At 35.4% G+C, this 21,647-nt stretch overlaps 4 protein-coding genes and 1 non-coding gene across 5 annotated transcripts; 2 read left to right on the forward strand and 3 right to left on the reverse strand.

Moving 5' to 3' along the window:
• Nucleotides 1–988: 988 nt before the first annotated feature.
• LOC116140760 (delta(3,5)-Delta(2,4)-dienoyl-CoA isomerase, peroxisomal-like) lies at nt 989–2,993 on the reverse strand. Its single transcript, XM_031426339.1, has 2 exons — nt 2,354–2,993; nt 989–1,431 (listed from the first exon to the last, which is right to left on the reverse strand). Exons 1-2 carry the CDS (start codon nt 2,991–2,993, stop codon nt 1,241–1,243), a joined length of 831 nt encoding a protein of 276 aa, XP_031282199.1. The 3' UTR covers nt 989–1,240.
• Nucleotides 2,994–3,134: 141 nt separating this feature from the next.
• TRNAQ-UUG lies at nt 3,135–3,206 on the reverse strand. Its single transcript has one exon. It is a non-coding gene; the product is annotated as a tRNA-Gln (tRNA).
• Nucleotides 3,207–5,723: 2,517 nt separating this feature from the next.
• On the forward strand, nt 5,724–7,952 carry LOC116140736 (bidirectional sugar transporter N3-like). Its single transcript, XM_031426320.1, has 6 exons — nt 5,724–5,899; nt 6,472–6,508; nt 6,630–6,840; nt 6,941–7,102; nt 7,195–7,314; nt 7,410–7,952. Exons 1-6 carry the CDS (start codon nt 5,845–5,847, stop codon nt 7,722–7,724), a joined length of 900 nt encoding a protein of 299 aa, XP_031282180.1. The 5' UTR covers nt 5,724–5,844; the 3' UTR covers nt 7,725–7,952.
• Nucleotides 7,953–8,863: 911 nt separating this feature from the next.
• On the reverse strand, nt 8,864–13,312 carry LOC116140735 (serine/threonine-protein kinase PBS1-like). The gene is made up of 5 exons (XM_031426319.1): nt 12,845–13,312; nt 12,000–12,208; nt 10,816–11,005; nt 9,559–9,950; nt 8,864–9,440 (listed from the first exon to the last, which is right to left on the reverse strand). Exons 1-5 carry the CDS (start codon nt 12,963–12,965, stop codon nt 8,958–8,960), a joined length of 1,395 nt encoding a protein of 464 aa, XP_031282179.1. The 5' UTR covers nt 12,966–13,312; the 3' UTR covers nt 8,864–8,957.
• Nucleotides 13,313–18,796: 5,484 nt separating this feature from the next.
• Nucleotides 18,797–20,803, forward strand: LOC116140749 (exocyst complex component EXO70B1-like). Its single transcript, XM_031426327.1, has one exon. The coding sequence runs from the start codon at nt 18,797–18,799 to the stop codon at nt 20,801–20,803; it is 2,007 nt and encodes a 668-aa protein (XP_031282187.1).
• Nucleotides 20,804–21,647: the final 844 nt, after the last annotated feature.

Below are 21,647 nucleotides of genomic sequence, written 5' to 3' on the forward strand. Positions count from 1 at the left end.
TAGCTCCGCAAAAACAGCTTACTCACAATACGATCTTCACTATTAATAATACTTTTAACGGGTAATGTTATATACAAAATGCTTTATTAAATGATCATGCGATTATAAAATGTATATCTATAAATCTGTGTCAAATTATTTGGAATATAAAAATGAAGAGGATAACTTGGGATATATTATAATTGATTTTCTTGCTATCAAAATATGTAGAATTTTGTTTCCACCTTCACTCACAAAAGACGTAACTGAAGTCTGAACGTATTCTTTTTCAACATGTTAAGATTGTCAATGATTCACGACTACTGGGTCAAAATTCAGGAGAGAAAGTTGCTATAAATCATGGAAAGGGAGGCGTGAAGTACGCCGCTGGTACGGAAGATAGGGAACATATTTCTATTTAAGAAAGGAACTCAAATAACATTAATCTTTATAGATTAGTATATGATATTATGCTGTGTATTAACTATTATGACATTCATTTTTTATTTTATTTTCTGCTGAATTTTATTTTCCTATCAGTAGAGGTGTCTGGTCAGTTTGCTTGCACGTCAACTAATATTTCAAAACTTTAAAACTCGACCGGACAAGAGCCCCAATGATCATTCATTTTAAAGCTTGAGAGTACGAACTCATATAACTTTCTTTTGCTTTTTTATCACCATACCATGAGTGGTGTTTCAGCGCACAACTCGATGGATGAGTTTACAGTACTCTTCTTCAGTGTCTTCTTAACTAAGAAATCAACCGCACAATACATAAGAGTTGAATTCACTAGGCGTGCGCTCAGTTGCCCATAAACAGAAAGTATAATCAGGAGTATTTCTATAAGAATAATAACCAATTTGGCCTAAAGGTTATTGGCATTAAAACTAGTAGATTTAGACACAGCCACGGCTGTGCAAGGTTGTGCACTCTTTGCCCAGATGTTTCCACCCCAGATAGAGAAAAAGATTAACCGTAGTGCTTTGTTTTTGTATGTACATTCCATTCATACATGGGGAAAAATGTAGTTTTCTTGAATAAATTAGATAAAGAATATTATTTCTTTTCTATGGTGTAAAATTGTGCGTGGAATAGTATCTCGTGTTTAAAGGGTTAAAATGCTTCTTCTCGCATACAACATTTGACATAGACGTACATCCTGGGTAGCTTTATCATATTCTGGTCCTATCCCAAATCAAGAGCTCAAGATCTAGGGAAATAAAACAAACAACACCTCACACAAGTGCATGTCCCACCATTAGAGCTTCGCAAAAACAGCTTTTCTTTTATGGATTTGTGCTGACACAGCCTCCATTAGATCATCGGATAAAAGCATAGCAGAGTTCCAAGTTGCAACATAATCTAAACCTTGATCCACAGTCATGTCTCGGCCTCTTAGTAACACTGCCTTTGTCCCAGTGACAGCTAGAGGAGACTTCGCAGCAATTCCTATCAAAAGCAATTTATTAATATCATTTCTCAACTTAAGGCTGACCAATGACGAGACAGGAACTCTGTACAGGCAAATCAAAGAAGTAACCTCTAACTACATATGTTCATGGCATCCAGCCAAACCATAAAAATTAAATCAGACAATTAGCTTCAGATAATACATGATTTTTATGATCTAATTGTGCTTTTCAAAACAATAAACATGTTATTTGATCGTCCCTCAATCTTCAAAATAGCTTGGTTCATTCATCCTGGCAATGCTTAAATCTGAGTGGTGATAGTCTATTTATGGCATTCGGAAAGGACAAATATGAACAAAAGCAAACTAGGAACTCTATAGAGTCTACAAATTTGTCATGAAAAAACCAAAAAGTAACCGAAATTAAGAAACACATTGACTAAAAAGATTTCAAAAAATGCTTAAGATAACCGCACAAGAAGTACCAATATTATTAACAAAAATTAAACATAGTCAGATAGCCTTGTTTCAGTTCAATACAAACATACAATTGCAGGTCTTATATTTGTCTCATTGAACTTTGTCATAAAAAATCTTCACCCAGGAAAGATTTTATACAATCGAGCAGGGTCTCCAAACTAACCCAGACTATTTCAAGGGATTATATTCCCAAATCCATGTTTAAACCTCTTAAAAATTGACCAGACAACAATATCAGTCCCAAAAGTTAATCATGTATTCATGGGACAAGTAGACCTATGAGACCAGTGATTATCATTCCATTTAAGGTTTATTGGTGTTTCTCTCTATTCAAAGTGTGTAATTTTCCCGCCCTAACTTGCCACATCACTACCAATTAATCTGTAAATAGTTAATAATATATTGTATAGTATATCTCCGAGAGATTCAATCCTGAAATTGCATGTAAAAGATCAAACCAGAAACAAATTACAAACTCACCCTCAGCAACATGTCTTACACCCGCATCCAATTCTGTCTTCGACCCGAAAGCCCGAGAAACCAGACCCAAGTCCTTAGCTTCCGAACCCGAAAATCGTCGACCCGTCAACGCTAACTCCATCGCGTTACCAAACCCAACGATCCCGGGCAACCTCTGTAACGTGCCGAGATCCGCTGTGATAGCCAAGTCAACCTCTTTGACAGAAAAAAAGGCATCTTTCGTACAAAACCTAATGTCACAGGCGGTGATAATATCAATGCCTCCTCCAATACACGCCCCGTGGATAGCGGCAATCACCGGCTTCCGGCACAGCTCGATGGCGGTGATCGCGTCTTGCAAGAACTTGATATCTCGCCGGAGACGCTCGGAGGAGCGCCCGCGGTCGGCAGTGGAGGACTGATCAGTGACTGAATTTAGAGTTTTTAGGTCGATGCCGGAACAGAAATGATCGCCAGAGCCAGCGAGAACAATCACGTTGACATTAGGGTTTTGGTCGAGCAAAGATAAGGCCTTGGGAAATTCGGAAAAGAAATCACGTGACAGCGCGTTGCGCTGCGATGGACGGTTTAGGTATAGGTAAACGACTCCAGAGTTGGGGGTTTTCTCAACGATTTCAAGGGTTTTGTAATTCTCTTCCATGTCTTTGGTCCGGAGAACAATTTAGGAAATTTTGTGAGTTTGAAGAAAATCAGAAAGAAAAGTAAATTTAAAAAATAAAAAATAAAAAATAAAAAAAAATGAAAGAGAAAATAAAAAATTATCAAAAAAAAAAAAAAAAAAAGGTCCTACCGGGAGTCGAACCCAGGTCGCTGGATTCAAAGTCCAGAGTGCTAACCACTACACCATAGAACCATTTTGATTGTCGAAGTCAAGAAATTTAATATTTAATTGGTATATTGTATAACTACTGTTTTAAATTTGTTTTCTTGAGTGCTTGATTACGTAAATGGTACAGTTAAATCAAACTACTTTTCATATAACTACTCCAATAATTATACCATTTTTATCTCGTGTATAATGTTTTTTGTGAAGAAAATATCCGAATGCACTTTCCGGCAGAAAAACATTATCAAATAAAGTTTCCTTAAAAGAAATCCACGCATGATGTAATAATATTCCTGGAAATATTTTTAATTTATAGAGATTTAATTGGTGTATTGTATAAAAGGGTAATCCATGCAGTAATTAAAAGTTTAGAGAGTATTCAAATTCGATAATCATATTGTTTAGAAGACTGGATTAGAAGTATATCTCATCAGTTTCCTAATCATTGACATAGAGAGTTGTGTACGGAAGCTTCTTCGGTATATTTAGGTTCAGCTTTTCATCACGATTTCCTACAAATGATTAATTATTTAAGGCCAAGGGAAGAACTATTTGTCATAGACGAAAGATGTTGGTGTTTCAAATTGCAGGAATTTCGGCGGAAGTAATAGTATCATATAATATAAATTAAGACTATAGACCTCCAGCTCACACGTAATTAAATTTATACATAAAAGGAACACATGAAATGTATTACAATTTCCCCCTTAAATTAAGTCAATACAAGATTATCATCATGTTTACCTTGTTTAGAATGCTCCTTTCCCCTGCCTAATCAAATTAAGATTTAAGCTATATAGCTGGCTTTATTAAATGCTGGGAGTCATTGTCTTAGTTTACCCCACCAACCTTATCTTTGGTTCCTCAATAATGAAATGATATTTGGTGATCAAACCACACTAAAATTTGGCCACAAGATGGAAATTTTTATGAAGGGATGTTCGATCACATATCTTGTTTCTGCATGCAAACAGCCAGCTAGATTTCTCAATTATAGGAGTCGGGAGATGTGTTCAATTCCAAATATGAATAAATAATATGCCACGCGTTACTTGTTCATCTCATATCAAATAATACAACTAATCATATGGTGATATCTATCAATTCTCTCCATACAATTGCATGAACATACATGGTGATGATGTAATATTATGTGATTGTTGTGGCCTTGTGGGAGCCATTAATTAATTCTAAACCCTATTTAATTCCCACTAATTCAAAGACCATTAATTAAACTATGACGATAATGGTAGTGCTTTCTATTTTTCGTTGAATGTTAAATCATCTTTAATATTAAAATAAAGCAGACAAATTAACCAATCGAAAGAGACGCATTCCATATTAAAATAAAATGTTTATCGATCCATCACTTCTCATTTCGTCATTCCAACCCTTTCCCTTTGGATCAGATGAATGATTAGCCAGACAAGATAAAAAGTTTTGAGCTTTAAAGAAGAAATTATCCGAATGGGATGAACCGCATTAATACTAGTAGCAAATGGAACTATAGAAGTATTATTAACCACAGAAATGGAAGGGTTAAATTAACAACCAATGGAAAGAGAAGAAGAAGAAGAAGAAGGAGGAGGAGGAGGAGAAGAGAAATCAAAAGCATCAAGACTCTTCTTTTAGTTAGAGCCATAAATGAATTATCTGGCGAATCCTACAATATCCACCTAGCGTTATTTAAAATTACGTATTATAAAAACAACAAAGAATCATATGATTGTTTATTATGTCATACGTTTTGTCGATTTCTTCAAATCTTCATATAACTGCAGGAAAACAACTGGCTTCAAGGAGAAAAAAGTCATGAGATCTTCATCATCCTCTCACACACGACACCTTTTTTCCCTTTTCTTTTGCATGAACACCCGAAAACACTATCAAACAAAATTAAAACAAACAGAATTTTAAAAATTAAAAAATTAAAAAAAAAAATCCCCATCTAGGTAGGGCTGACGCTGTGTGGCGTGTTTTCTTCTGCCTTTTTCACTTGCTTATCATTCATCTCTCATTAAAGAAACGGCTTTTAAGGTCTATGTATTTCGAGAGGTCACGTGAATGGCAGCCCTACTTAAGGACACCTTTGCGGCCTCTCAGTAACGTAAAAAACAACTCTTTATTATATAATTTTCTCAGACTATTATGTCACGCTTTTCTCATAGGCGCGTGTCTTCTTTATTACACTTCCCATGTTAAAATAATTTAATTTGTTAATTATAGTAAGTAAATAGGATTTTATGATTAAATTGGATTCCACGTATTAGAGTAAAACGGTGAAATAAAAAGATCTGAATGCCACATGGTTGGAATAAAGGACACGCGACTGGGGTGGCACGTGGGGGTGAAAAAATAGTTGGGTGAATGATTTTAAGCAACGCCACCTACTAAAGCCTCCACTTGTCATGCAACAAGAATGACTTCATTACGCACTCTCATTACTGTGTGTGTCAATAATTTTGTGTATAAAAAGGCCACTTCCCAAACCTATTAGGACCATCCTCATTGCCTACACTGCAGTTTATTTTGCATGTAATATTGAGGGTGCTCCAAAACCAGAGAGAGCGAGAGGAGAAAGTGTCCCTGCTGCTTTCATCTTCTGTGTTTTTGTTAATTTGTTTGTAGAGTGTGTCAAACATTTTTGTTTGTTCATTTTGAAGAGATGGCTCTCATGGGTATCAGCCACCATCAATTGGCAGTTGCATTTGGCGTCTTAGGTATAAAAATAATGCCCACATAAACATATTATAAGCTTTGCCATGCATCTAGTTTTCTCCATTTTCCTAACGACCCTTCATTCCTCATGTTTGTTCAACTCTTTTTTCCGGCTTATTCGTTCCTCCCTTCATCTACTGTTAATCTTCAATCTATCCGCAGTTCATATTAAGTTTCCAGTCTGTTCATTTCTCATCAGCAAATTACTACACAGTGGAATAGTTATAGAACACATGAGAATCATTTTTTAATATCATATTTGTTTGGTAAAAGTTGAGGCTGGCATGTAAAAGATGATCAACCTTCCTCACAGTCACAGTCACATGTCTATTGTTCATATTTTATGCATAGAAATGAAAACTCATGAACCATTGAAAATTTTTTATAAGTTAAAATACTGTTCAACTATACACACACGTTGTTGCTGTAGTAATAGTAAGTTCATTATCATAATCATGCTTACGCGTTTTCATTACTAAAACTAACCTATTAATTAATATTTGTTTTTAACTGGTTTAAGGAACTTTTTGTATTATGTATAATGAAATCTTTTTTGTTGATTGATTGATGTCAGGTAATATCATCTCCATTCTTGTGTATCTTGCTCCTGTGTAAGTATTTTACCTTTTTTCTCATTTATATCTTTTTCAATTTTGAAAAGAAACAGAATAATATTTATAACATATATGCTTTGATATGACAAAATAATAATTGGTTATATACTTTTCGCAGGCCAACATTTTATCGTATTTTCAAAAAGAAATCAACGGAGAGCTTCCAATCCTTGCCTTATCTTGTAGCGTTGTTCAGTTCAATGCTATGGCTCTACTATGCAATGCTTAAAGGAGATGCCTTTCTCCTCATCACCATCAACTCCTTTGGATGTTTTGTAGAGAGCATTTACATCACTATGTACATTGCTTATGCATCAAAAGACAGCCGGGTAATTAAGATGGAAAACAACTGATTTTTTTTTTTTTTTTTAAAAAACAAATTATGTGACATTCAACAATCAACTTACCCTATTAATTATATGACTGCAGAAATCAACTATCAGAACATTTGCTTTAATGAACTTGGGAGCCTTCTTTTTGATCCTCATCGTTACACACTACCTTATTCATGGTAATACTCGGATCCAAGTTCTTGGTTGGATTTGTGTTGCCTTCTCTGTGAGTGTTTTTGCAGCACCCTTGAGCATTGTGGTGAGTATTAATCAACATACCAAACTTAAAAAGATTACCTAATTTTTTGGTATTTTATAATCATTCGGCTGATTATTTTTTTTGTTTTGTAGGCACGAGTTATTCGAACCAAAAGTGTTGAGTTCATGCCATTCAACTTATCATTCTTCCTTACGTTGAGTGCAGTTATGTGGTTCGGTTATGGCCTTTTCCTGAAGGATATTTGCATAGCTGTAAGTTTAAATCTTCCTTCGTTAAATACCTTTTTCTTTGTTTCATATTATCTGTTATATTAATTTTTTGGTTTGTTTTTTTAATGATACTCCAGCTCCCAAACGTTTTGGGTTTCGTCTTGGGATTACTCCAGATGGTCCTTTACACGATTTACAGGAACACCCGTAAGGTCATAGAGGAGAAAAAGCTACCTGCAGAACCCTTAAAGAACATTGTTATACTCAGCGCATTGGGAGCTTCTGAAGTATATCCCGTTGATATTCAAGTTGAAACCAAAGTAAATGGAGATATTGTGAATGAAGATGCCAAAGAGAATGAACAAATAGAGGAGCCCCAGAAACCTGAGAAAACCTTAGAAGTCATGTCAAAGGATGACGTCCAAAAAAATGAATTATGTGCAGCCGTTTAATTCCTACCTACTTCTCACAAACCAAAGAAGCCTTGTCTTTTTCCCTTTCTTGTTAATTTTGCACTGTATGTATGAATCGAAAATGAAAGCTTAATTAAGCTACTCTCATAAGCGTCCTTTGTTTTTATGTATACTGTTCAGTTTACATAACAAATACAGTGACTGTCCCAGTTTGTTTTTATGTATACTGTTGAGGATCTTAATATATGTTGCCGCTTTCAAGATAGAAACATAAAAGTTCGTGCTTTCAATTTTGAGTAAAATGAAAATTGACAATTGCTAGCTCATGAATCTTTGATTGAACAATCAATAATTTAGATGCCCTATAAAAAACTAACGTGCTAGAAATGAGCAAACTGGACACTTGGAATCAAAGGCGTGAACCAAGGCAGCCTACTTTGATATTTGACGGACCCATTTCAAGGACGTTCTATGTTTTGATTGTTTTCATCGCCGGGGCAAGTTGAAAATTCCTGACCTCAAAACACAACACTCCACCTATTTTGTGCCAGATGGAACTCGTTATGGTACTCCCACTTTATATTATTGTACCTTGCAGATAATCTCAAATTCAGTAATCATCTCATCTCAGCGATAGAGATTTAATCATTTAATATAATATAGGAGAAGCATAGAAGTGACAGAGATCTTTGATGCCAAATTGTTAAATAGAACGAACAAGTGGCGAGAAGGCGTCCAGACAAGATAGAAAGCAAATACAATGTTAGGTAGTAAAGCTAAAGCATATGCACGGATAAACTAAATCAACGGGTTGTATAGAAAGTTTGTGTATGCATAAATGAACTGTTAAGATTGACATATGAAAGTGTTTGATAAAATTACGTCAATTAGTTGGTATAAAGTGTGTTTTGAAGAAGATTACAAGATACAGAGAACATGAACAAGCAGAAGCACAAGATGAGCAAGACGTGTTTACTCTCAAAATTTTTATAAATACGTCTTGTTCTGCTTTCACTCTCCTAGCAGATAATGTACACTCTTTTACATAATCATAATCATCTTCGTCCGCTATGTTCCAATCAAAGAAAATAAAAAACGATAAACAGGAAAAAACAAAAAAGGGTTTAAACATTGGTTGCACCAAGTCCCTTATGATGCCCGCTCAGAAGTGCGAGAAGCATTGTCAAGCTGTTTGGATGAACCCGCTGGAATTATAGCTAAGCTTCCAATGTTTCTTCCACTGTCTGATAAGAATGCTAAGAGTGGTAACAACTACCCGTTATTGCCATCGAAACTGCCTTGGGCGCTTTGCCGCCTTTTTTCTCGCCAATTCTCTCCCCACATTTTGGCCTCGGCAACAGCTCGTTCTCTATCTAAATCCCTGTTTAACATCCTACCGGTTTCTCTTGGGGAGTCTTCCTTCTCCGACCCTTCCAAGTCCCACCTGCGTCCGGATCCTCCCCCTTCTTCGTTTCTTAATATTCTTCCGCCTCTATCATCTTTGCTTCTTCTGTCTTCCTTATCCCCAGAACCTCTGTACCCATGTGAAGCAGTATTAGGGTCATATGCCTGGTTTGCCAAATAAGAGAGGGCTGTGACCACATCCCCAATCAGAGGACGAGTGGCAGCCTGTTCTTGGATGCACATTGATGCCACAGCTAGAGCTTGGTAGAGACCACGCATTGGGTACCGGCCCTGAAGTTGTGGATCAGCCAATTTAGCAAATTTCCTTCGATCATTGAACAACGGACGTGCCTGTACATGCATAAAACCACTACCAGTCTCAGTTACAAAGAAATGACAGAACTTTCAGCTGGACACACTGTTGTACAGAAAAGTTGTAACTACATTTCACAACATTTAAATATATTACCCATGTGACTAGGTTCTGTTCTCCATGGGGTCGGGTACTGTCAATGGCTTTTCGTCCAGTAATCAGCTCTAAGAAGACCACCCCAAAACTATAGACATCAGATTTTACTGTTAATTGTCCAGTCATGGCATACTCGGGGGCACAATAACCATATGTTCCCATAACTCTGGTGGAAACATGTGACTTGTCTCCAACTGGACCAAGCTTTGCAAGCCCAAAATCAGAAAGCTTAGGATGGAATCCTTCATCAAGTAATATGTTGGAGGACTTAAAGTCTCTATAAATAACTGGAGGGTTTGCTTTATCATGAAGGTATTCCAAACCTTTGGCAGCACCAGCTGCTATCTTCATTCTTGTGTTCCAATCAAGTGGTTCCTTGTCTGGTGGAAGATCTGTAACAAAGAAATCAGCAGTTACTTCACATCGAAAAACAAACTCTTTTAATTTAAAAGGTTTAAAAATAAATAAAAATATATCAAGGAACATAAAACTGCAATTACGGCACCCTGTGGCCCTTAATAGACCAACTTTGTGAAGAATATTAATATCCGAACTATAATAACTTATTTCTTTCTGCTTTCCAACACCCATCCGTATTCATAAACACATACTTTTGACATCAAGATTCTACAATTCAAAGTGTTGTAGTATATGGCAACTTGCAAGTGTTGACAGCAAAACCATCGAATGAAATGAGTATCAAAAATCCATTATTTAAGTTGTGTCTACCTATTTGGCATTACCACCCCTTCTTCCATGATAGCTCACAATTCATTTATTTCTTATTTATAAGCCAATACGTAATGTTTAAAAACACATCTAAGAGAGCAATCAAGATAGTATAAGGCAAAAAACATATATCCATCAAAAAGGAATTCAGCAACCCTACCTATTGCTGGGTTGTTTATATCAATAGCACTAATTCAACCAACATAACAAGAATGAGTTATTCACAAAGGCATCTCAACTACTTGTTATTGGCAACATAGTATTACCCCATTTGCAGGCTTTGACTAATCATAGGATGTGAATTCTTCTAATATCCTATTCAATCAACCAAACATCCATCTCATCATTTCAGCAAGCAGTAAGTCACCTCTCATTGCACTGTCAACTTATTCATCTCAAACGGGCTACTAATAGGATTCATATATAATAAAATTCCGATAGATTCTATAGTCGTCCTAGGTGTGCGTGAAACTATGAACAAATGAAATAATGTCAAATTTGGGAACTCAGAAGTGCAAAAAAAGTTACCATGAAGGTGATCTTCCAAAGATCCCATGGGCATAAATTCATAGACAAGGAGCCGCTGATCCCCATCAGCACAATATCCAATTAGGTTCACTAGGTTTGGGTGATGAAGAAGGCTGAGCATAAGGACCTCCACCAGAAATTCCCTATTACCTTGAAGGCCATTTCTATCCAATTGTTTGACAGCAACAACCTGCAAAGAGCAAACAGAGTCAGAGAAATCAAAAACATATTCCCATCAAGACCAGAAGCTGCAGTGGTACCATGGTGCAAGTAAAATCTCATAATTTCAATAATAATCTAATGAAATCTTAGTCATATAGTCTAAATCTTTGATTTGTCTCACTTTAAATAAAGTACTTGTGATCTCTTTGGAATTATTACAATTTTCATATGGTGAATCTTATCATGCATTGCAGCTTTGGTAAAAGCAAGGAATTAATTATCCAAATAAATAGTATGTTGTAGTTACATCTTCTTCACATTTGTTCCGTTTAAGGGGTTAAGAAAGTAACCACAGCTGATGCATATCATGCAGCAATAGGAACTTAATAGCAACATTAAATCAAATGTTCACTAGATTTTTTGAATAGAGAATTCACATTCGAACACGTAGAGATTGCTGCTCTCTTTGCAGAAAGGTTGACTACATCAAGATATAACAGTAACCCCACAAATGCTATCATGTCAGAGTGTAAGGTATGGGCTCAAGAATCAATTATGGTGAAGAATTTCAGAAAAAAGGTATATGCTAACAAAAAATTCACAATTCAAAGCCCTGAGAAGTCTTGCCACTTGATAATTTTATCCTTAATTTTGTTCTGGCAAAATATATAGATGATGTTCTGAAACTATTTAATTCTCCTGACCATATTAAATGGATTCACCAACTTGGTGGTCTACAAGGGATTTAGAAAAAATTTGGAAAACATATCCACTATAGTTAAATTTATTCAAAACCATTCCATTTTCACCAGATAGTTGGCCTCAAATTGCTGTAATCATCATGCTATTTCAGTCTAGGAATTACCTCCTCTTTCTTTATTGGGTAGGTAAAGATAAATTAATCAACAAGAATGAAAGACCTATTGCCAGTAAATCCAGGTATAATATAATGTCTATTCATTTCAACTATATACTCTGATTCAGATTTGATAGATGAAAAAAGCAAGAATGGAATAATTTACCTGGCCAGTGCTCTCAAGCCGCCCTTTGTACACACGTCCAAATCCCCCTTCCCCTATGAAACATTCTGGTCTGAAATTCCTGGTTGCAGCTGCAAGCTCACGGAAAGTAAATGTTTGAGCTGCGATATTGGCACCACCGGGAAGTTCTTTGGGAACTGGCAGTTCCCTTTTAGAACCCCCATTGCTTCTTGATCTGAGTCTCTCTCTTCCTGCAGGTTCCATCAAAACAAAGAATAATGGATCGCTGATACCATCTTATGCCAACCAGACAATCTAAGGTCAAGAATTAAGCTCCTTAAATTTGAAAAGAAAAGGAAGACTAGTAATTTCTACCACATTGGTCAAAAGATGAAAGCTTAATTACACTAATTTCAATCCAAATCATTAAGCAAAGTTGATGGACTCAAACTTTAATCATAGTAAGTAAAGATGATTGTACTAAATTTATATAATTTCAATATCTGACCTTAAATTAAACTAATGTTTCCAATCCCACTAACTAAATTACCAATCAGATCAACCTAAGTGATCCAAATTCATCATGAGATCTCACTTATCAGTTATCCCAATCCATAATCCAAAGCTCTAAAATTCTTTGAAACAAAAATCAATCAAGTTATAATCCACAAAACGAAGAGAATGATGCTAGCTCCTAAATCTAATCAACCTGATTAATGATGCAGAACTACACAACATAAACAATATAAAAGTAATCGAATGAAAAGAGCGTCATCAGCATCTTATCCCAATCATCAATAAATCAAACAGACCCAGATCAGATCAATCAACCAAATAGCCAAAAATTATAACAATAAGAAAACACGTAAATTATAAACAAAACTTACCAGAAGGCAACCTGGAAATGTTATTAGAAACAGTAGGTTGGCCTTGCTTTTGATCATCCGATTCTTTAACTGGATTCAACTTCTCTTCTTCCCTCGAATCAAAACAAGGAAAACAACCCATCTCCTCAAATCAAATCAAAACCTATTCAAATCCTTCTCTTCCCAAAGATAAAAAAATACAAAAGAAGGAAAAGAAAAATCAGATTTATTCACACTCAATCAACGGTTCATATCCCAATACAAAACATCTATGTATCTCCCACCAAACAAAAAACAAATGAATCCAATAAAGATAAAAACTTTGAGTTGGTATTGGGTAAGCAGAGATGATAGAAAGAGAAAGAGAAAGAGAAAGAGAAAAATGTTTTTGAAGTGAAACAGAGCCGGCTTTGTCTTCGGCTTGCTGAACACTACAGTGTGCATACAAATGCAATGTGTTTATAACAATCTCTGCCACTACAAAAAGTTTGACCGTATTAATAAAAATAGAAACTCCTCTCTAGATTTTCACAAGTTTCCATCTTTAATTTTTTATCCAATCACCACTTCATTTCACCACCAGAGAGAAAGACAATGACGTTGTAAAAAGATAAACCAAAAATACGTGTGTACGTGTCAATTGGCGGGACTGGCGGAACGCACAAGGAAAACGTTACATAAAGCCTCCGGTTACGTTCTGTACTTTGTGTTACAGTTAGTTCTAACAACTTTACTTAGATTATGTCTTTTTGATCCTTCACATTTTTGGTGTTAACAATACTTTGATTTGGGTTTCCAATTCTAGTTCAACCGTAACTCAATCCGTCTATGATTCCTTAAATTTGTCGACAAATTTAGTTTATGTTATGGGCTAAAAAGTACATCATATTTTTCAGAAGTTGATTATGGTCACAATTTGGTTAAATTGAAATTGGACAGAGTAAGTTACGTAAGAGGAGAGGAGACCAAAAGAATTTAATTAGGATAAAAAGGTTAGTTTGGGATTGAAGTATGTAGAATAAGCATCTATCATCTCATATGAATATATATATAACTTAAGCACAAAGTGAATTATTCAACCAAACACGTGCTCTTCTCTTCTTTGAAGACATTCTAGAGAGAGTTACAAAATCAAATGAAGATGCCGATTTCATTACTTAAACCAATTAGGTTAGATCCCAAATCCTTTTATATATTCCCTAACCAATTGTTTTATCCTTTTTGTTTTTTATCACGTGGATGTTTGGACTAGTTTGCACACACCTTAACTCAGGAATGGTCTAGAGAATATCCTCAAATTAAAAAAAAAATATTAATATTAATATTTTTTTTTTGTGACAATTTCGATTAGAAAAACAAAATATAAATATTATATGTAATTAGTTTTTATTTTAGCTTACCCTAACAGAAATTTATAGATCTATTACTGCCTCAACTAATCTTTTGAGACCTTGGAATTGTCGGTTAAATAAAAACCCTAATGATTATCCCTATTAGTGCCTGGAGAGATTTTACATTTTCTGATTTGTCCTCCTACCCAAATTTTATCCTTCAAAGAAGAGTCAAACAATTAGTGTTATAGTTAGGTAAAGATTTTTGTTTTACTATTTCTTATAGGGTAATTAGGGTTTCACTATTTTTGGAAGATTGTAAAGTTTAACGAATACTTCATCACCAACCATTTCTTAAAGATTGTAAAGTTTGACATGAATTTCGATTTCATACTTGGATTTTCAAATTAAATTTGGCGTTGGCTTTGTTTTTTTTAGGAAATTGGATCATACAATTTCGTATTTATTTCACACGCAGAAACAACAAACAAACAAGTTAAATTTCTTATCATATGAAACTAATAATTTGATGTTGCTTTCCCAAAGAAAATAAAAGAAAAGTATGTGCCAATCACGTATAGCATTGTGATTATATAGATACCAAATGTGAGGCGTAGATGAAATGAAATCGCCAACACAGCAGTGCTCTCAGAAAATGACTCCAAAAATGAAAATCGCCATGTCAAGTGGGTCGCTGCTTAGGCCACATCTGTCCATTCAATTTTTGGACTGCTCCACCCATCGCACTCATAGCATGCCACCGACAATAATACAAAAACCAACACCACCCTCCTGATTCTTCTTTACTTGTAAATCCCCCTATCTCTGAGATTCCAACCCTTTCAAATTTCAATTTTTGTCACAATTCTATTGGAAGGATCCTTTTGTCTATGTCTATACAAGAGTAGGTTTAATTCATGGATTTTGAGTGGTCAACCACTACTAAAACTTGACCAGAAAGAATTTACTGGACCAAAAGGAATTTCCCAAATGGAAAAAAGTAAAAGTGAAGGTGATTAAGGCGGCTATAAAACACTTGGTGTCTGCTCGCGATTGGTGAGAGCTACAGGCCAGGATGATAGGGCTTTTATTAAGGGTATTTTCATCTTTATAATAAATATTATTGTATTGAACATAAATTACTAACGAAATATAACGTTTGGGAAGTAAAATGGTATTTTAAAAATCGATGGGCGAGAAAGTGTCGGTATTATTTGGGTGGGACAAAGTGGTTTACTCTTTTGTCTATACTACACAAGAGTAGGTTTAATTCATGGATTTTGAGTGGTCAATTACTACTAAAAATTGACCAAAAAGAATTTACTGGACCAAAAGGAATTTCCCAAATGGAAAAAAGTAAAAGGGAAGAAGGTGATTAAGGCAACTATAAGAGGGGAAAATGTGCGAAAAGCACTTGGTGTCTACTCACGATCGGTGAGAGTTACAGGTCGAGATGATAGGGCTTTTGTTAAGGGTATTTTTGTCTTTACAATAAATATTATTGTATTTAACATAAATTACTAACGAAATATAACGTTTGGGTAGGAAAATGGTATTTTAAAAATTGATGGGTGAGAAAGTGTCGTTGGTCAATTATTTGGGTAGGACAAAGTCGTTTACTCTTTTGTCTATACTACACAAGAGTAGGTTTAATTCATGGATTTTGAGTGGTCAATTACTACTAAAAGTTGACCAAAAATAATTTACTAGACCAAAAGGAATTTCCCAAATGGAAAAGAGTAAAAAGGAAGAAGGTGATTAAGGCGGCTATAAGAGGGGAAAATGCGAAAAAGCAGTGGGTGTTTGCTCGCGATCAGTGAGAGTTGCAGGTCGGAATGATAGGGCTTTTGTTAAGGGTATTTTCATCTTTACAATAAATATTATTGTATTTAACATAAATTACTGGCGAAATATAACATTTGGGTAGAAAAGTGGTATTTTAAAAGTCGATGGATGAGAAAGTGTCGTTAGTCCATTCTTTGGGTGGGACAAGGTCGTTTACTCTTTTGTCTATACTACACAAGAGTAGGTTTAATTCATGAATTTTGAGTGGTCAACTACTACTAAAAGTTGACCAGAAAGAATTTACTAGACCAAAAGGAATTTCCCAAATGGAAAAAGTAAAATGGAAGAAGGTGATTAAGGCGGCTATAAGAGGGGAAAACGTGCGAAAAATCACTTGGTGTCTGCTCACGATCGGTGAGAGTTGCAGGTCGAGATGATAGGGCTTTTGTTAAGGGTATTTTTGTCTTTACAATAAATATTATTGTATTTAATAAAAATTACTAGCGAAATATAACGTTTGGATAGGAAAATGATATTTTAAAAATCGATGGGCGAGAAAGTGTCGTTAGTCAATTATTTGGGTGGGACAAAGTCGTTTACTCTTTTGTCTATACTACACAAGAGTAGGTTTAATTCATGGATTTAAGTGATCAACTACTACTAAAAGTTGACCAAAAAGAATTTACTAGACCAAAAGGAATTTCCCAAATGGAAAAAAGTAAAAAGGAAGAAGGTGATTAAGGCGGCTATAAGAGGGGAAAATGCGAAAAAGCAGTGGGCGTTCGCTCACGATCGATGAGAGTTGCAGGTCGAGATGATAGGACTTTTGTTATGGGTATTTTTGTCTTTACAATAATATATTATTGTATTTAACATAAATTACTAACGAAATATAACATTTGGGTAGAAAAATGGTATTTTAAAAGTCGATGGGTGAGAAAGTGTCGTTAGTCCATTCTTTGGGTGAGACAAGGTCGTTTACTCTTTTGTCTATGCTACACAAGAGTAGGTTTAATTCATGGATTTTGAGTGGTCAACTACTACTAAAAGTTGACCAGAAAGAATTTACTGGACCAAAAGGAACTTCCCAAATGGAAAAAAGTAAAGAGGAAGAAGGTGATTAAGGCGGCTATAAGAGGGGAAAACGTGCGAAAAAACAGTGGGCGTCTACTTGCAATCAGTGAGAGTTGCAGGTCAGGATGATATGACTTTTGTTAAGGGTATTTTCATCTTTACAATAAATATTATTGTATTTAATATAAATTACTAACGAAATATAATGTTTGGATAGGAAAGTAGTATTTTAAAAGTTGATAGGCGAGAAAGTGTCATTGGTTAGTTATTTGGGTGGGACAAGGTCGTTTACTCTTTTGTCTATATTACACAAGAGTTGGTTTAATTTATGGATTTTGAGTGGTCAACTACTACTAAAAGTTGACCAAAAAGAATTTACTAGACCAAAAGGAATTTCCCAAATAGAGAAAAGTAAAAAGGAAGAAGGTGATGGCGGCTATAAGAGGGGAAAACGTGTGAAATAGCAGTGGGCATCCGCCCGCGATCGATGAGAGTTGTAGATCGGGATGATAGGACTTTTGTTAAGGGTATTTTTATTTTCACAATAAATATTATTGTATTTAACATAGATTACTAATGAAATAAAACCTCTGTATAGTAAAATGATATTTTAAAAGTTGGTGGTAAAATAATGTCGTTAGTCAACTATTTGGGTGGGACAAGGTCGTTTACTCTTTTGTCTATACTACACAGAATAGGTTTAATTAATGGATTCTAGTGGCCAACTACTATTAAAAGTTGACCAGAAAGAATTTACCGAACTAAAAGGAATTTCCCAAAAGGAAAAAGGGTAAAAGGGAAGAAGGTGATTTAAGGCGGCTATAAGCTTTCATTTTCTTGACCAAATAGCTTTCACACTGAATTTTAGATGGATTATTATGAAGAATCCTCTACGTGCCCACGTGCTCACCGCTAATTAACAATCGTTGAATGTTCAATTTTAAATTTTATAATATCAACCAATGCCAAAATAAAAACTACCCCAAAAACCCCAGATCAGATGTGTACAGAAAAGCTAGAATAATTAGCTAGTATATTGATATTTATAGCATGATTTAAGGCCTCCAAATTCGGTGAATGGCTGAATAAAGACTAAAGAGTGCCTGCTGACACATATTTTACCAATTATATGAAAAATATTCAGATGATATGTAGTGTAGGCCAGATTTTGTACTAAAAAGTACAGTCCACTAAAATGGTGGACACTTTGTCCATTATACTTCTTCCTCTTTTGTTTTGTCCAATTACTCGCCACTAATTACGATTTTATTATTAATTAAGATACAAATTAAATTATAAATCATGGGTTAAGCATGGAATTTTTTGAGTCTTATTGGGCCTCTATAAACGGAAGGCCCAATTGAGAAAAAGAACCAATGAGATCGAGGGATTTCCGCAAGGCTAGCCGAAGAACATGCGGGGTGATGACTCGTCGCATAGGTCGGGGATAATTATAAGAGAAACTGGGAAGGTCGTGCAAAGCACAAACAAAATGGGAAATGGGGAAAGGTCAACTGTCAACGAGAATTTGCCACCTTACAAAAAACTAACGGCCACAACAATAAAAATATCACAATTCTATCCACCGTGTGCCAGCCCAAAACTAAATTATGCCTGATTAATGAACAACAAGTCTCCACCATTTACGCTATGATTCTTCACCTCCATTATCGTTTGCTCCATCAGTCTGATCTAATCTAATCTAATCTTCAACAGATTAAAAAAAAATAAAAAATAAAAACGAAATTACATGCAAAGTGTCTGTTGAAAGTTAGATTCAGCCATGGAGAAATTCTTAGCTCTAGAGACCTCTGCAACTTTACCCAAAAGTCGTGACCATAGAAGGAATGAATGTGCATCTCATGCCAGACATCAATCAGAAATCATTCGTACAAAATCAACTATGGACCATTTAAAAGGGGATGCGGCGGCAGCTTATCAAAAGGAGATACCACAGAAGAATATTGTTGATGAGTCAGCTTCCCTTCCTCAGGTTCTTCCAGAGGTTGATGAATTCATTGATACATTATCTCCAGAACCGTCACAAATTCCGGAATCAATAGGGTCCTTTTACAGGATTTTTGAATCATTCATTAAACAATATGAATCCAGGGAAAGTTCAATGAGGTTTGGAGAAAATCAGGAGGAGGATGATTTGTTATTTGAATGTGTGAAACGCGTTTCAAAGCTGTTAAATGGCATGGGTGAATTTTCTTCCAAAGATGAAATGGGGTCTTCTCTAAACCAAGGAAGCAATGTTCTTCATCGAGCCATGTCTTTGTTGGATGAAGAGTTCCGTGCACTTTTATACCCTAAGCGCTGCCGTTTAGAACTCAAAACTCCAAAGACACCGAAACAATCCACTTTCAATTATAATTCCCTCTCAACTCAAGACTTAGATCGATATGCTCCACCAGAAACCGTGTCCAATGAAGACGAGGAGTTCCCGGATTTCTCACAAGAAGCAATCTCAAACATGAACATGATTGCAACATCAATGATCTCAGCTGGTTACGAATCAGAATGTTGCTTGGTGTATAGTATCTTCAGGAAAATGGCGCTCGGAGATCAACTTACCAGGCTAGGATTTGACAATATTAGTTTTGATGATTTACAAAGAATGCAGTGGGAATCACTTGAAGGAGAAATCAGCATGTGGATCAGCATCTTCAGGCATTGTTACACGGTTCTCTTCCCCGGAGAACGCAAACTTTCGGACTCAATCTTTTCCGAGTATCCATCAATATCTCAAAGATTGTTCAGTGATCTTGCAGCGGTGGTTATTAAAAGGTTTCTCAACTTCGGTGAAGGTGTTGTATTAACAAAGAGTTCAACAGAGAAACTGTTCAAATTTTTGGATATGCATGAGACTTTTAGAGACCTGCTTCCACTTATGGGTGATTTGTGTTCTTGTGAGAGTGCCAAAGATTTAATATTCGAGATATGTGTTGCTCAATCCCGCATTGGTAAAATGGCCGTCAACATATTCTCTGAACTTGAAAGTTCAATCAAGAGTGACCAAGGTAGAATCCCGGTACCCAGTGGTCAAGTTCACCCCTTGACTCGCTATACAATGAATTATCTTAAATACGCTTGTGAATACACGGACACGTTAGAAGAAGTGTTTAAACAGCAGGAAGGAGTAGACATGTCAAATGAGCCCGAACCTGAGGACTGTTCGGATAATGGGACGCCAAGAAAATCTCCGTTTTCGAAACGATTGATGACGATTATGGATCTATTGGATGCAAATCTTGATATGAAGTCAAAGCTGTACAGGGACCCTTCATTGAGTAATATTTTCTTGATGAATAACGGGAGATATATTTTACAGAAGATCAAAGGGTCCACGGAGATTCATGATATAATGGGTGCCACATGGCGCAGAAAGAGGTCAACTGATTTGAGGCAATACCATAAGAGTTACCAGAGAGAAACGTGGAGTAGAGTGTTACAATGCATTAGCCATGAAGGGTTACAAAGCAATGGGAAGGTGTTGAAGCCTGTATTGAAAGAAAGGTTCAAGAATTTTAATACATTGTTTGAAGAGATACATAAGACACAGAGCACGTGGGTGGTGAGTGACGAACAGCTCCAATCTGAGCTTCGAGTTTCGATATCGGCGGTAGTGATTCCGGCTTACCGGTCATTTTTGGGAAGATTTAGGCAATATTTGGAAGGTAGTAAACAAGGAGAAAAGTATATCAAGTATCAACCAGAAGATGTCGAGACATATATTGAAGAATTATTTGATGGAAATCCAATGTCTATGGGGAGGAGAAGAACCTGATAATGGTGAAGCTGATTATTACATTAATTAAATCCATGCATTCGTGTGTTTCTATTTGACACAGTGTAACTCTTTTTTAACATAATCATTTAATTACAGGGAGGTTTGAGATACTTCATATGCAGTTGTTTTTATTGTGTATTTTACAATTTTATAGGAATTAAATTTGTAAAAATATTTTGATACACGTTATGAAATTACATGCTTAGTAATTAAGATATAGTACTATGCTAAGCAGGAGATATACAGGACATTAGTTGATAATTTTTTCAGTTAATTAGGACTTAGGAGGTGAAAATTATGATGGATCATTATAAATTGTGAAAAATGTTAAATGTGTATTTAGCAACTAGGGATACTAACCTCTAGCGGTTAGCCTGACGATCAAAGAAATTTGCTTTATTGAGTGTCTTAATTCAAACCTTGGTGTCACCTACCATAATAATATTGTAGCTTACCTGGTCTTTTAAACTTAAAGGATGTTTAATAGATTTCATATATTAATTGAGGTGTATACAAACTGATCGGATATCTCTGTTACCCAAAAAAAAAAAAAAATTGAGAGATACTAATCAATTTGATGAGAGCTCAAATTTACTTCTTAGTATAACCCTTAACCTGATCCTATTGGATATAGTTGGGTTGGTCGATGTGGGGTTGGGCTTTGCCCATTATCATGTTTATGGGTTTTTTTCTACATGTATTTATTCATCATTATTTAATTCACCTATCACTGTATTGTCATTTATTATACAAGAAATTACAATAAAAGAATCCTGAAATTTCCTTAATCGTCCGTTAGAAACTTAGAATACAACATTAATGCACCAAATCATCAAAACCT

The sequence above is a fragment of the Pistacia vera genome, unplaced genomic scaffold (genome assembly GCF_008641045.1).
Source record: "Pistacia vera cultivar Batoury unplaced genomic scaffold, PisVer_v2 Contig377, whole genome shotgun sequence".
NCBI lineage: Eukaryota > Viridiplantae > Streptophyta > Magnoliopsida > Sapindales > Anacardiaceae > Pistacia > Pistacia vera.